This window comes from Drosophila arizonae, chromosome 5 (genome assembly GCF_054131065.1).
Source record: "Drosophila arizonae isolate 15081-1271.41 chromosome 5, UAZ_ARI_1.0, whole genome shotgun sequence".
Classification (NCBI taxonomy): domain Eukaryota; kingdom Metazoa; phylum Arthropoda; class Insecta; order Diptera; family Drosophilidae; genus Drosophila; species Drosophila arizonae.
Genome location: NC_142925.1, coordinates 16981008 through 16996934, shown reverse-complemented (window position 1 = coordinate 16996934; position 15927 = coordinate 16981008). Strand labels below are relative to the sequence as shown.

General features: G+C 38.4%; 1 protein-coding gene and 1 pseudogene across 1 annotated transcript; both read left to right on the top strand.

Moving 5' to 3' along the window:
• Window positions 1–13283: 13283 nt before the first annotated feature.
• On the top strand, window positions 13284–14426 carry LOC108617052 (serine/threonine-protein phosphatase alpha-3 isoform pseudogene; annotated as a pseudogene).
• A 19-nt stretch (window positions 14427–14445) lies between these two features.
• LOC108617053 (serine/threonine-protein phosphatase PP1-gamma catalytic subunit-like) lies at window positions 14446–15908 on the top strand. Its single transcript, XM_018012694.2, has 2 exons — window positions 14446–15596; window positions 15693–15908. Exons 1-2 carry the CDS (start codon window positions 14637–14639, stop codon window positions 15711–15713), a joined length of 981 nt encoding a protein of 326 aa, XP_017868183.1. The 5' UTR covers window positions 14446–14636; the 3' UTR covers window positions 15714–15908.
• Window positions 15909–15927: the final 19 nt, after the last annotated feature.

Below are 15927 nucleotides of genomic sequence, written 5' to 3'. Positions count from 1 at the left end.
CTCCACTTTTATTTTGTCATATAGATTTCGATGTTTGTTGCTGTTGTTGTTGTTTTTGCTTTTGCCACTGAAGTAGCGAAAGTTTTTCTCGCCGCTGATTTTATTGAAATACATTTTGATATGCTGTAGATTCGCAGTTCGATGGAGCGACGCGTCGTAATTTTACTTTCTTTTGATTTATTTTATTGTTGTTGCTCGATGTGCGTGTGTGTGTGTGCCTTTTGTTGGTGTAGCCTCAGTATTTGTTTGTATAAATAAATATATATCTATTTTTTGTTTTTGTTTTTATGCTCTTTTACGTGGTTGACTTGGTAAATACACTGCTTTGAGGCAGATTTAATGCATTTAGCTAAAGCGAATACTTCATTTACTTGTAAATAGATACATTTTTACAGCTGTCGAAACTCTATTAGAGCTTTATGGAATGCAGTTACCTTATGCTAACAACGGCGCTCGTAAAACTTTTAAGTGCACTTAAGAAGTAACAAAAAAATCTGTTTAAAACTCGATTTAGGGGCAGCGCCACACTCATGTGTGAGAGTGGGGCATGAGTCGTCTGTCGTCTGTCGGCTGTCGGCTGTCCGCTCTGCTCGTTCTGTGCCCAACAATTGTGAGACAGCTCAATGCGTGCCTGGCCGAGTTGTGAGTGAGTCAGAGGCAGAGATATGTATAACTGGGTATGGCTCAAGTAGCCAGCCCCCGACTATAAAAACTTAATGTAATGAGGGTGTGTGTGTGTGTGTGTGTGTGTGTGTGTGTGTGTGTGGGTTGGGCTGGGCAGTTGCGACTGCGCCGTTTAGTCGGGCAGCTGAACATTTATTGATAGATGGCCACAGTTGACAGATGAGCTCGCCACAAGTCAGATGCAGATGCAGTTGCAGATGGCTGGGCTGACGGCCACTGGAAAAAGTCATTAGTATGCGCACACATAACACTTGGCATATTAATTGTCCGAGTAATGTGGCGAGAGAGAGAGAAAGAGAGAGGAAGGGAGAGAGAGAGAGAGAGAGAGAGAGACCAATGCTGATGACGAACTAATGTGGAGCTCAGCTTTGGTCTCAGCCATAGTCATCAGGCCAACCGCAGTTAAAACAAAGTACCATTTGCATAATAGCCATGCTAGACAAAGAGCCAAACATCATAAACACACACACATATGTACATGTATGTGTGTATTTATTTAAAATAGAAGTATTTCCATTAGTGTGTGTATGTGTGCCTGTTGGGTTATTTATGCGATGAGGTAGTAGAACTGCAGACCTGCACTTGGCGGCGCAATTATGCAAGGCTGTCTCGTTGCTGGCTTCGAAACGTGACCACCAACAGAGTCTGACATCGAACCCACTCCCTGGCTTTGGGTTGGTGGACAGAGCGGGACAGCCAGGCCCAGGGCCAGGGCATTGCCTGTTGTTGCACACGTTGCCAGATATGTTAATAGGCTATGTTAAATGCAAACGGGATGCTACTAGTGAGCGGGCATTAAATAAGCTTCGGGACAGCAATTAGAGCGATATCGAGTGAGCTATACGTCCATTTGAGCTATGCGACAGATTGCAAATATAATGAATAATATAATGAATATTAACTATGTCGATGCATAAAAGTGACTGACTGAATGATTGGCGATCGTAATATGATTAATAAGATCTAATGTGGGATATTGGAACAGAGAGAGAGAGAGTGAGAGAGAGGGGGGGAGGGGGAGGGGGAGGGAGAGGGAGAGGGAGAGATCTAGGGAGAGTAAGAGCCAAGCTGAGAAAAGGAGAGAATGGGTGTGCGTGATACAATATGAGTGAGTGAGAGGTACAGAGTGAGAAAGATATAAAGAGATTGAATGATTGAAAGTGTGAGTATGTAATTTTGTGTTGGATAGCGAGAGAGAGAGAGAGAGAGAGAGAGAGAGAGAGAGAGAGTGAGAGAGATTGATTGAGCGATAAAGACAGTGAGTATGTTGAGAGGGAAAAGGATTAGGAGATGAAACGATATGAAGGTTTGGTTGTATTCATACAGATTTTAAAACTTAATAAAGAGAATAGATCTAGCTAATTTATATTATTTTTTATATTCATAAAAAAATGATATTCCTCTATTTCTCTATTCGTCTACAATTAAAATGTTAAATTATCAAAAACATGTTATTTTTTGTAACGAAATTTCAATACTCAAAAAATTGTGTAAAATGTGCCGGCTGGCTCGCTCCCTGCTTGGGCTGGGCAGTTGTCAGCCACAAAGGTTCGAGCCAGAAAAAAAGGGGGAAAAAAAAACACCGCTACGGGCTACAAACTGGAATTTAAATTACTCCCTTTGAATATTGTCCGAAAAACCTCAAAAAACAATTAAAACCGTGTTGCTGTGACCCTTCAATTTGGCCTTTTCGGAGCAGGAGTCGGTAAGCCGGGAAGCTGGAAGTCTGGATATGTACATGTCGCGGTACATGAAAATGAAATTTTCACAGACAGTTGGCTGCGTATAAAAATTTCACTCCTGATTTATGTACAGGAGGTGGCGGATGGGGAGTGCTACGGCAACCCTTGCGAGCCGGAACTAAGAGGCAGCTGGGTGGATGGATTCCATTAAAGCCAACGGCAATTGAGTGGCAACAGAGATATTGCAACATATTTGCATAGACAACCTTTATGACCAACTATTATATCGCATAGATAATGCTTTGCAATGCGCGCTGCGAGTTAGCATAAAATTTTATAAGCCAAGTTAATTAAACTGGTAGTTGGTAGCTGGCAGTTAACAGTTAACTGCCCGAACGGAGCAGAGCCGTCTGACTCCTGCGCTCGTTGCTCTGCGGTGGTGCAGGCAACTTTGTTCATTTGCAGTCGAAAAATTTAATTAGTTATTCCATTTGCGCTTTCAGTTTTATTTCAATATATATATTGTACATATATATTCGTGTTTTTTCTTGTTTTTTTTTTATTTTTATTTTGCCGGCACTTTGCATTTTGGCATTCATACAAATTAAGCCAATGCGCGCTTTGGCATTCTGGTGAAAGGTGTGCGGTGGTCCAAAGGACTCCGACGTGGTCAGCGTAGCCGCCGGCACTTCGTTTGTATTCTAGCCCAAATGAAGCAGGAGCTAGCTTTGTATGGGGCAGCTAAAGTTGGCCGCTTACAGTGTTAGATTTAAAGGGAAGTCTAAAGAAAGGCGGGCGCTGAAAGGTGCATCATCAATGGGCATGCAACACATGTTGCAGCTGGCGTAATAATACTGCAATCGTTTCTATTGGCAACTAACATGAAGGTCAAAGAGCAGACTGCCATAATGCTTCGCATGCCAGCCATGCCTCCGTGTTGGCAGTGGGTCCCGGCTGGGTGGGCGGGAAAAGTTTCGAGTTGCTGCTAAACTTGCGGCGCTTCCAAGTTGCAAGTCGCAAGTCGCAAGTTGCAAGTTGGCCAGCACGCGAATTTTGTCGATTATGAGTTGTTGCTGCAGCTGGAGGATACAATTTCGGGACATGCTCAACTAGCAATAATTTGCATGCAACTCTCGAGTGGCTGTGGCATGCAACGAGACTGCCTCACGCAAGCCTCATAATAAATTAATTACGGACTCATGTACTGCGGCACAAAAACATGATATGCATAAAAGTGTTAGACGGTATTTATGGCAATCTTTAAGGTCTTTTAATAATTAAATAATATTCGTATTATAAAAGAAAGCTTGAATGGAATTTGGGTGAGATAAAGCATTTACGAATAAAATATATATAGAATAAATATAATATAATTAATACAATTAAAACATTATTTTAATAACATAAGTTTTTTATTTTTTATAATTATATTATTTATTATTATTATTGCATTATTTTCTTTTTATTAATATAGATATTATAAAAACAATATATATTAATATATACATATAAAGAAAATCTGAAATTTGCCTTTTTATTAACATTTGTTAAATTTGCATTATTTTAGAGAAGGAATTTTTTAAAATATGAAATTGAGTTTTTATATTTTAATTTAATATACATAGATATATTATTTCATGTAAATTCAAAGCCTGAACTGATTAATTGCGGTAATTGCTTCGATCAAAATGCAATTTAAATTCGGTATTATTAAATATCCAATTTAACTTAAATTTTCTTTTAATTTTATTTTTAAAACACTTTCATTTGACTTTGTGCTCAGCTGTAAAGTTTTTCTCACGAAAATTTTAGTAAATGTTTTTTAAATTGTAATTATGCCAAAAGCCTTTGTAGCTCATGCTCAACCCAATTTAAATCAGTTCTAGCCATTATTTTTTATCCCAGCAAGGAAACGGTTTTTTTGTTGTTTTACAGTTTTTTAATGTTTTTTTTTCTGTATATTTGTCAACGCCGATAATTTCATTTGCGCTATTTTGGTGGCTGCCACTTCCGCTGACAATAAAATTAACTACGGATTTAATTAATTGCGGTTTGCACTTTTCGCCTTTTAACCAGTTTCGTGTGTGCAGTTACAAATTATTCCTTTATGGCTTTACTTTGTTGCTGTTTTTGTTATTGTATTTATTTTATATATATTTTACGTGTTTTTTTATTGGCGAGTTTGGCTGATTGTAATTTTTATAGGAAATCAGTTTTTAATGAAATTTGCCTGAGCATTCGTGAAAAGCATAAAATAAATTATTTATTAAACTTTTTCAGCCAGCAAAAAGGCGCATTTTTCCGGATATATGAAGAATGTGAGCGACGACCTTTGTATTGATACTATTTTTTTTTTATTTATTTTTTTTGTTCTCAAATATTTAATGTTATTATCAGCATAATAAATATAAAGCGTTTGTTATTATTGTTTTTGTTTTTATATAATTGAGGAAACTAGTAGAATTTAATGTAGTATAAGGTTACTTATGTACGAACTGAAAATATTGGTATTTGACCCAAATTTATATGTTTAAATTCTGGAGTTGCTTAACCCAACCTCCAACATAATTATTTTCTTTATTAAGTGTATATTAACATATTGACTTGGCTTCTTATCTTATAAGATAAAATATAACATTTTACATACATGTAAAATATTTTGTTATCAGGCCATAAGCATACATGCACGTATATGTATATATGTAATTCCCCAAATTTACCCACTCTCATGCTAATGATGCACATTTTCAGATCAGATCAGATTTTTTTTATTATTTAATTTTGCTTCAATTAAATATCGACTCTGAACATTTTATAGCAATTTTCGGTATCTTATAACGGGTCAGTTTTGCTGCCAGGTTTATGAGACAATTTCCATGGATATAATGAGTCTTTATGGGGCATAAAAATGCCGCTTGTAAGATGAGAAGGCAAGGGCACGACCAGGCGATGAAATTCCAATCACCTGTCTCCAGCATTTAATTCGATTTGTGCGCTCTGCCTTCGGCCTGTGTTCGGGACAATCGATTGAAATTCGGGCAGCTACAAAAGAGCAAAAACACGTTCGTTCGTCCGTCCACATACCTCTATTTTATGTGGTCCATAATGTTTTCGTTCTATTCCGCTCTCGCTCTGTTTACATTTTCCACTCGAGGAACTCGAGTGCTGCGCTTTTTCTGTTCAAATTGATTTGGTTCTCTAGGTTTTTTTCTATTCTTTCAGCTCGTTTTCTTTTGCTGTTACTGTGAATTTCGATTTTTATGGTCGTCAACAAGCGCTTAAAGTGGCTAAACGTGTAACGCTTGAGGGTCTTGGGACAGCGAATTGGCTGTCAAACGGCTCGAAAGTCGCGTGGCTAATTGGAACAGAGATTTGATAAGCAGAATTGCTGGGCAAACTTTAAAAAGCCGAATTTATCTTCTACTTTTCTTCTGCTCAGTGGCAGGCTCGAAGATGTAAAGAAAAAGTCTACTGTTACTCAATAAAGAGTTTGTGTAATGTAATTTAAATATAAATATGAAACGTATTAAAATATATACCGCTGTGAAAAATAAAATAACACCACTTCATCTAAACAAATATATTCTGAGATTCATTCCAAAATCTATTTATTTATAGAACTTGAAATGTTTAGTGTAAGTACTATAATTAATACAAAGCTTTTAATCCTTTTAGGGTGACTGACTGTACTTTTTTATTTAATTGTTAAAAATACAACACAAACAAAATAAATAAATAAAAAATAAACACAATAAAACCGAAAAATAGCATAAATAAACAAAAATACTTTAAAAATACCGAAAAATTACCAAAAATAATATCCCCATTAATCCTTTTTCCGTGAATGTCGGTATTTTATATTTTCACAGCTGTAGACATCGTATATTTAAAGCAAGCATTTAAAGACGAAATTACTTATTTAATTACATACCAAAAAATTCAAAAATAGCGAAAAATACCATAAATACAACAAAAAAAATAAAAAAATACTGAAAAAATACCAAAAGTAATATCACCATTAATCCTTTTTCCGTGAATGTCGTTATTTAATTTTTTCACAGCTGTAGACATCGTAAATTTAAAGCGAGTATTTAAAGTCGAAATTACTTATTTAATTCCATACCAAAAAACTCAAAAATAACGAAAAATATTATAAATACAACAAAAAACTTAAAAAAAAAATACCGAAAAAATACCAAAAGTAATATCCTCATTAATCCCTTTTCAGTGAATATCGTTATTTCATTTTTTACAGCTGTATACATCGTATATATGAGGAGAGTATTTAAAGACAGACTTATTTACTTAATTCCATACCAAATAAATACAAAAATATCGAAAAATACCATAAATACTAAAAAATACTAAAAAATACCAAAACTAATATCCTCATTAATCCCTTTTCCGTGAATATCGTTATTTTATTTTTTACAGATGTATATATCGTATATTTAAGGCGAGTATTTACAGACAGAATTTATTTATTCAATTCCATACAAAAAAAATAAATAAAAAACACAAAAATATCGAAAAATACCATAAATACTAAAAAATACTAAAAATACTAAAAAATACCAATACTTATATCCCCATTAATCCCTTTTCCGTGAATATTGTTATTTTATTTATTTCACAGCTGTATTTATCGCATATTTAAATCGAGTATAGACAGAATTATTTATTTAATTCCATACCAAAAAAACATTATACCCTGATTTACCGTTTTAATTGGGTTCAGGGTATAAGAACACACAAATACCGAAAAATACCATGAATACAAAAATTACTTAAGATACCGAAAAAATACCAAAAATTATATCACCATTAGTCCTTTTTTACTGAATACTGTTATTTTATTTTTTCACAGCTGTATAGATCGTATATTTAAGGCGAGTATTTATAGCCAGCCTTATTTATTGAATTCCATAATATTTATAATTGTTCTCTTTAATTGCTCCACTTACCAAATAATTATGAAATTCAACTATGATTTGACCCATTGTGTCGTCATTTGAGAAATGCAAATATGCTGAAATGTCTTAAATAAACAATGCAAATGCTCAGACTAATGAAGCCAATTAAAATAATCAATGCAATGCATATTATTTATCTGCCTTTGACCTCAATAAGGCAGCGCCCAGAAGGCGATTGGCAATTGATTATCGCAGTTAGGATAACAATGTTATTTCTCTTGGGGCATCATTTCTGGGGCAATCGGAATGCAATTAAAATTTCAACTTGCAACTTCTTGGGTTTCAATCGGGCTAGTTAAAACAATTATGTGGCATTTGGTTAATGCAAAATGCATTAGAGCATCGAGTGCAATGCCCCGTTTGGATAAATGGCATAAGATAAATGGACAAATGTCGCCAGACGAGCTAACTAATGACATTTGGTGCAAATATGCAAAATGCAGTCAGGCAGCGATTGTGGTTGAGCGGTGAGTGTGGTGTTGAAGAGGAGGGGGAGGGGGAGGGGTGTCTGGTTGCTTGGCAGAGGGCAACTCGGCTCTCGGCTACTGCACGTACACGTACATTTTCTTCATCAATGATTAATTGTTTTGACAATTTCGGTCTGGCAGACATCACTTTCAAATTCCTTGCCATGTCTGACAGTCAGCCCAAAAGCGAGTGCGTCGTTCAAAATATCGCGCGAGCAAATGCAAACGCCGGAGTTGAAGCTGCAACAGCCGCACTCACATCAGTTTGCGGCATTTGTTGTCATAGCAACTCTGCAACGTTTTGCTGTCTCTCACGGCCCCCCGATAGTGCCCCGCCCACCCCCATCTCACACAGTACGTGGTATTTTTGTGGCTGCTGCTGCTGCTGCTGCTGACGAATGCTCCCAAATTGATGTATGTATGATTTTGCCAGCAGCAAATGCTGCCCGTAACGGAACAATTTGTGGGCATTGGGTCAGCCGGAGTGGCAGACAGACTGCATAGAGCATAGTTTGTCAGATATCTGAAGATTTATAATGGGGCTTCTGCCTGGGCACAGATTTAATGGCATGGCTTCACTCCTTGCCCTGCACTCGTTATGCTTTAACTGCTGCTGTCCATTGAAGTCGATTTCAATAAATAAGAAGTGTAGTGCCTCAACCCCTTCATCGCTCATACTTGAGCTTAAAGTCTACTCTATTCTATCATTGTATAAAATCAAAGCTTCTCTCTCTCTCTCTCTCACTCAGTCTCTTCTTCCGTCTAAGCCCAATTTTGAAAGTGTCAGTCGCAGTTGGAGCAACTTTCATGGACGTTTCACACTTTTTAGCCCGGCAGGTGATAAACTTTCACTAGATAAATCTATTTAGCTGATTTCCCGCTCGTCTGTTCCACTTAAACCAATTTCCTTTTTAGCTACCAAACGAATTAAACTTAAAATAAATAAAGTAAAACCCAACAACAACAACAAAAGCAACAGCAACAGCAGCAGTTTGGGTGTAGTTTAAATGCTGGCGAGTGCTCGTAAAACTTTCATTTGACCCTTGTCACGGCACCACCCATTGATGACACCACCACCCACTCACACACCCTCTCGGCAAGGGTGGGCAGTGCACACAACGCAACACTGTTGTCGTGTAATCAACAGAAAATTGGCACCCGTCGATGTCCAAGTGCTTGCCGTCTATGTCAGCATCGTTTAGCCCTGTGCTGGGCAGGAGGTGGGGAGCTGACCCCTTGACCAGCTGGCCAGCTGGCCGGCTGACCGGCTTAGTGGAGGGTTGTTTGTACTACTGTACCCGAAAGTTGACTTGCCCCAATAAATTGTCGTCTTAGACGCATAGTTGTTGCCTAGTTCTAGGCGTTCACATTAATTTGCCTCCTTTTGCACACAGTATCATGTAGTCGCTGGCCCATTTCGTTTATCATTTCGTTCCATAAATTATGCACTTTGGGTCTGTAGTAGTCTGCAGTAGCTTTTCGGCTAGCAAATGCATTTCACTGACCGCCTCGCACGTGTCTAGCATTTCATTAATTTATATGCACTAACCGGCTGGCACTTGATGCTAATTACCTGTAGTACCCTGACCCCGGCCCCTGCCCCGTCCCTGCACCTGCCCTGGTCAAATAGTTGTTGCAACTAAGCTCGCACCTCGCCAGCTGTCGGCGCATTACGTGCGGGATAATTAAAACGATAAGTGCAGTCGGCTCGGGTCCACGGTTAATATTCAGCTTAGAGTAGCCATGCGTAGGCGGTGGCAAGCTCATGTTGCAAGCTGTTCCACGCGACACGTTCCACGGGCCGAGTGCGGCAACAGCTGGAACTGAAACCACCTGCAACTGGAGCGATTTACGTGACGGCAGTGCACAGCGACTGCCTGGCAATAAATTAGCATTTGCAAGAGTTTTTCCAAAAACTGCATATTTAAGTTAAATTACTAAAAATTTTCCAATTGAAATCTCTAATCCTTCGCTGACTCTTTAAAGCGCCTGCTGACACACATTGAACGCGGACTGACACTTCTTGGCTTTATTTATGTTACATTTATGTGTGCTACATTTTCCGTTGACCGCTTTCCGTTTTCCCGTTTTTCGTGTACAAATTTCGCCAGCTCTGCACAATTTTTTGTTTCGGCCAGTCATGCTGTCCATTTCCTAAATACATTTATCTCCCATCAAGCTCTCCATTTAGTTTTGTGCAGTCAAGAATTGTGCGAGCGAACCACATGAATTTCAGGGAAAATGCGTGGCCAACGGGTTGTTGGCCCATAGGCGTCATTGAGACGGCGGCTCCGGTCCCTAGGCGCCAGCTAAACGCGATCTGCAGTGCGTTGTCCGTTTTTATATGATTTTTAATTTATTTGTATACGTATAGAAATATATATAGAAATATATATAAATATGCTGTATACTCTACTTGGAGTGTAAATAGGTGCATATTAGCTTGGCTATCTATTGTTATAGAAACTGAAGTTATTAATATGAGCAAGCTGAAAAATTCATATATTTATTCACATAGATAGAAGTTTTTCTATTAGTCTATTTCTTCCACAATGCTTGGCAGAGTCTCGACTTTTTCCTTCAGTCTTTTTCAGCTCATATTCATATGTGAGCAAGTATTGTGCAGTCGCCTATGCCCGCTTTCAGCTGTTTTCTTTTTGTTTGGCTGACCAAATGGTGCCAACTAGACGCTGCGCAAAAATTGTTAACGATTTGCCAAGTAAATGTAAATTGGGTGCAATGCACGACAGTGCGTATGCGTGATGTTTGCCAGATAGACAATATAAAAAAAAAAAAAGAAAAATATATGTAAATAAATGAAAAGAATGGGGACAGCTTACATCTGGACTTGGGCTAAACAATTTTTTTTGGCAAAGTCTTCGCATTTTTTAAAGTTAAAACTAGAATCTAAATAGAAAATGCCAGAAAATGTAGATTACATAACCTAAGATATGCAGGCTTTACGAATAACTGAGAATAAAGTTACATTTTAATTAAATATTAATAAAATCATATTCAAGTAGTTTGTTAGTTTATATTAGCGTAAACAGAAATTGGCCCAGTATAATTTTAGCTATTCGATTATATATTCTCTCCATCCCTTTTATTGCTTACTTGATATCAATTTGATTATGGAATCTCTGATTTTCTGGTGTCTACGCAAAATAATAAAATAAATCATTCAAATCTTCTAATACCTCACATATCCTAACATACTAACTAATGTCTCAAACATTGTAAATTGCACAGCTCAAGCAAACTCTTAGCCCTGCTGTCTTTAATTTGAAAACTTCCTTTTCTGTTGTTATTTAGTGAGTATTTGCCAATTGTGAATTATTGTAGAGAATCAAATGAAATGCAATACGCGTGGCCATAAATCATTGAACGGAAATCCCAGTTACAAATTCTATGCATGCAAATCAATTGCTCAATTGTTTCAATTGAGGCGCAGTCAATACAATAAAATACGAATATGCCCATCCAATCCCTAGACCTGACACGCGGCTCAACCAGGGCGCAGCGGGCACAGCAAAACAAGTCGCTGGCCATAAATAAATATAGCATAAGCCCAGCGAAGCCCTTCGTTAAAAAACGTCGGAAAAATACAAAAAACGAGAAAGAGGCGAAACAATAATCGCACATAGAATATAAATTTCTGTGCGCTGCAGCACAATAAACTTAATTTGCAAATTCAATTTAAATAATACCACACAGCGAGCAGAGCTAAAAAATATATATGTACCTTACACATTGTACACACACATGTATATATACATACGTATATACTTTTTAGTACATCAGCAATATATATATATATATACATATTGCGAGTCTATATAAAACATCACCGCAACAAATTCAATTGTCTGGATTTAGTTTTGTGCCAGCTGCTTCTTTTTTTTGCCAGCACGAAGGATTAAATTTGTTTAACTGGCATAAATTGTTGGAATTGAAATTGTTTTCTATTGCCAGTGGAATGTGCGCTCCGATAAAGAACAGAGTAATATAGAAAAAAAATTAAAATATATAAAAAGTTGTATGAGAGCATATTTTAAGTTAGTTTAAAAAGACATTTTTTTTTCTCATATGCGAATGTTATGTAATTGGCATTTGCATGTGGGAAAAGCACATAGTTGATACAAGGTTTCATTTGGGTTTTTTATTTTTATGAATGTATATTTATTTATATATTATTAAATAAAATTTCCTAGCACTAACAAAAATATACACATACATTTTCATTATTTTAATGCCTAGAAAATTTACTCAATAATAAAAAAATAAATTTATAATAATAAAATGTAGTACCTAGATGAAACTATGGACATCACTTTGATTCATATAAACTGAGATGTTTTTTTTTAGCATTATTAAATTTTACTATTAGCTCAAGACGATTCACACGAGCTTTAAATTAATCGCTTAATCTTTTATCTAATCGACTGATTATATATTTTTCATAATCCACATATTCATGCAATAAAAAAATATATAAGATAAAGTTTTCTCAGTTTCAAGAAAAAGCAATTCTCGTTCTTAAATAATCTCTTGAGTTTGCGCATGTCGTAATTTTTTGCAGCTGCAAAAATGAAATTGAATTTAATGCTTGAATTATTTTAATTTCCTTTGGACACCGACCGTGTCCAGCGTAAACTAATAAACGACAAAGGCACGTACGCACCTCTCACAATAAACTTGCTGCGGCTGCGAATGCGGCTGCGTCTACGGCAATTGCTGCAAATGATGAAATGCAGCACTGTCAGCCACATTGATGACATGTGTGTGTGTGTGCGTATGTGTGGATGCATGGATTCATTGCCCAGCCACAAATGGCATTGACAACTTGTCGCGTTTGAGGTGCGAGAAAGCGGAAATTAAAAGATGGCAGGCACAATATACCAAGCTGACTTGCATGGGAAGGCAGGCGAAAGCCAGCACACTTTTACCATAAATTACAAAAAAATGCAAATAATTAAATATATGCAAGATAATCAAAGAAAATATATACAAATGGTAGGCAAAAATATATTAACAGCTGCCAGCTGAAGTTAAATTTGTATTATATGTATAAAATAAAAAAAAATAATAATAAAAAAAAAAAAAAAAAAAAAAAAAAAAAAAACATTAAGAATTTTAAATTCCAACATGGGTAGAGTTACGTATAGCGATTTGTGTTAAATTAAGTGTTCGTCGAGTATAAAATAAAATACAAATTTAAATTAAATTTTAAAATGTTTAGGAGTACATATTTCTTCACAAAGTCAAAGAATAAAGCAACGAAATATATCTGAAAATTCATTACACTATATAATATACGAAATACATAATTGAATTAATATATAATTGAGTTTCTCACTACTTATTATTATTATTATTATAATTTTATTTTTTTTTTTTACTTATTTTTTATAATTTCTATGGTCCAGTAATTGAAATGTTTCTAATTGCATTCTGAACAGATTATTTTAATTGTTTCAGCTTGACAGATCTCAGTTCAGATTTTGAAATATTAACTTGAAAAAAAAAAAAAAAAAAAAAACAACAAAAAACAAACAAAAAAAAGAAGACAATAAACTAAAGGTGGCTTGAAGATGGGGGCGCCAGCTCCCCGCGTATCGGACAGCCGCAAGAAGTCTTATGACAATGGGCGCAGGGGCTCGTCGTTCTCAGTGGAAGTGAGGAACTGTGTTATCGATATTATAAGGAAGCTAAAAGGGTTCCGGTCAAACAAATCGCATCAGCCATTGGTCGAAATGGATATCGCCAACTTGTGCCACGCGGCACGACAGTTGTTTCTCGATGAGCCGATGCTGCTGCATGTGGAGGCACCGTTGCGCGTCGTTGGGGATATACATGGCCAGTTCTCAGATCTGCTGCGCATGCTAGAGCACTGCAGATACCCGCCTGAAGCCTCATATCTCTTTCTGGGCGACTACGTGGATCGGGGCAAGAACTCGGTGGAAACGATAACGCTCTTGCTGTCCCTCAAGCTCATCTATCCCAATAAAGTGTTCCTGCTGCGCGGCAACCACGAGTCGCAGTCCCTAAATCGGGTCTATGGATTCTACGACGAATGCAAGCGCCGCTACACGGTCAAGCTGTGGAAGACGTTTGTCGACTGCTACAACTGCATGCCGGTGGCAGCGATAATATCGGATCGGATCTTTTGTTGTCACGGCGGCTTGAGCCAAAGCCTAACCAAGTTGGACGACATTAATGCGCTGATTCGCCCCACCGACGTGCCGGAGGAGGGTCTCATGTGTGATCTGTTGTGGAGCGATCCGGATATTTACAAGTTCGGCTATACGGCCAGTGATCGTGGGGTTAGTTTCCTCTTCGGACGCGATGTGATTGATAAATTCCTGCGCAAATTTGATTTTGATCTGATCTGTCGGGCCCATCAGGTCGTCGAAGATGGCTATGAGTTTTTTGCCAAACGTCAACTGGTCACCATATTCTCGGCGCCCAATTACTGCGGCATGTTCGATAATGCCGGAGCATCAATGGGCGTCGATAAGGATCTGGTGATTACGTTTGACGTGCTGCGGCCATCCAAGCAGAGATCATCCAAGGAGCGCAGATCACAGCCGAAAGAGCGCAATGCCCTAATCATAAACTGAGCACACCGAATCCCAACAGCTCGGATGCCGTGCGGCATCTGTCAGGATTTATTGTCACATTGAACACACATTTTCTACCATTTCAATTACACAAGCGGATTCCTGAACTCATCTCATATGTTTGCAATCGATCAAATTGTGCGCTACCTAGTCAAAATCTCGTAAGCTCAAGGAGTTGCGATCGTATCTGAATCAAAGGCGCCTTTCGGAATGACACACGCGACGACACCACCACACAATGGCCAGCAGACCCGTAACTCCGGCATGCTCGATCCGGCGAACATTGATCAGATGATATTGACGATTATCGAGGTGCGTCGCGTTAAGCAGCTGCATCTCACAGAGGCGGACATACGGGGGCTCTGCCTGCGCTGCAGAGATGTCTTCCTCCAGCAGCCCATGCTGCTGGAGCTCTCGGCGCCAGTAAAGATCTGCGGCGATTTGCATGGCCAGTTTACGGACCTGCTGCGCATGTTCGACTACGGCGGCTATCCGCCGGCCTCGAACTATCTGTTTCTGGGCGATTACGTTGATCGAGGCAAGCAATCGATTGAGACGTTGTGCCTCCTGCTGGCCTACAAGGTCAAGTTCCCGCAGAACTTCTTTGTGCTCCGTGGAAATCACGAAAGCGCTGGCATCAATCGCATCTATGGCTTCTACGACGAGTGCAAGCGGCGCTACACGATCAAGCTGTGGCGCACCTTTGTCGACTGCTACAACTGCATGCCAGTGGCGGCCATTGTGGACACTAAGATCTTCTGCTGTCACGGCGGCCTCAGTCCCGAGCTGAACAGCATGGCGCAAATCACCAAGCTGCAGCGCCCCTGCGAGGTGCCCGACAAGGGCCTGCTCTGCGACCTGCTCTGGGCCGATCCGGATGCCAAGATCATGGGCTGGAGCGACAACGATCGCGGCGTGAGCGTCACCTTCGGTGCGGACACGGTGGGCAAGTTTGTGCATCGCTTCAAGTTCGATCTGGTCTGTCGCGCCCATCAGGTCGTCGAGGATGGCTACGAGTTCTTTGCCAAGCGTCAGCTAATCACCATCTTCTCGGCCCCGAACTACTGCGGCGAATTCGATAATGCCGGCGCCATGATGTCCGTCGATGAGTCGCTAATGTGCTCGTTCTTTGTGCTCAAGCCATCCAAGAAAGTTGGCCTACGGAAAGTGGTATCTAAATAGAGCGATGCGCTCATAATACTGTGATATTGATATATTCTCGCGTGAGCTACAATTTTACAAATTATTTTGTATGTTTCTCTTTAGGAACACCTTTTAGGCTTGTAACATATCATGGACATGGAAAATTGATTGGTTTTTAGAAGTATAAGGTGTATAGCAGAATTATATCTAGTTGTAATAAATTCATATTCATGACCCAAAGACTGTCATAATTTTAGTATGAACAAGAAGAATCGATTTGCAGAATTCAAAATGATCAATAAAATCCAACTGTCTTGTTTCTGTAATTTCAAAATAAAATTGCATTGTGTTTTTACAT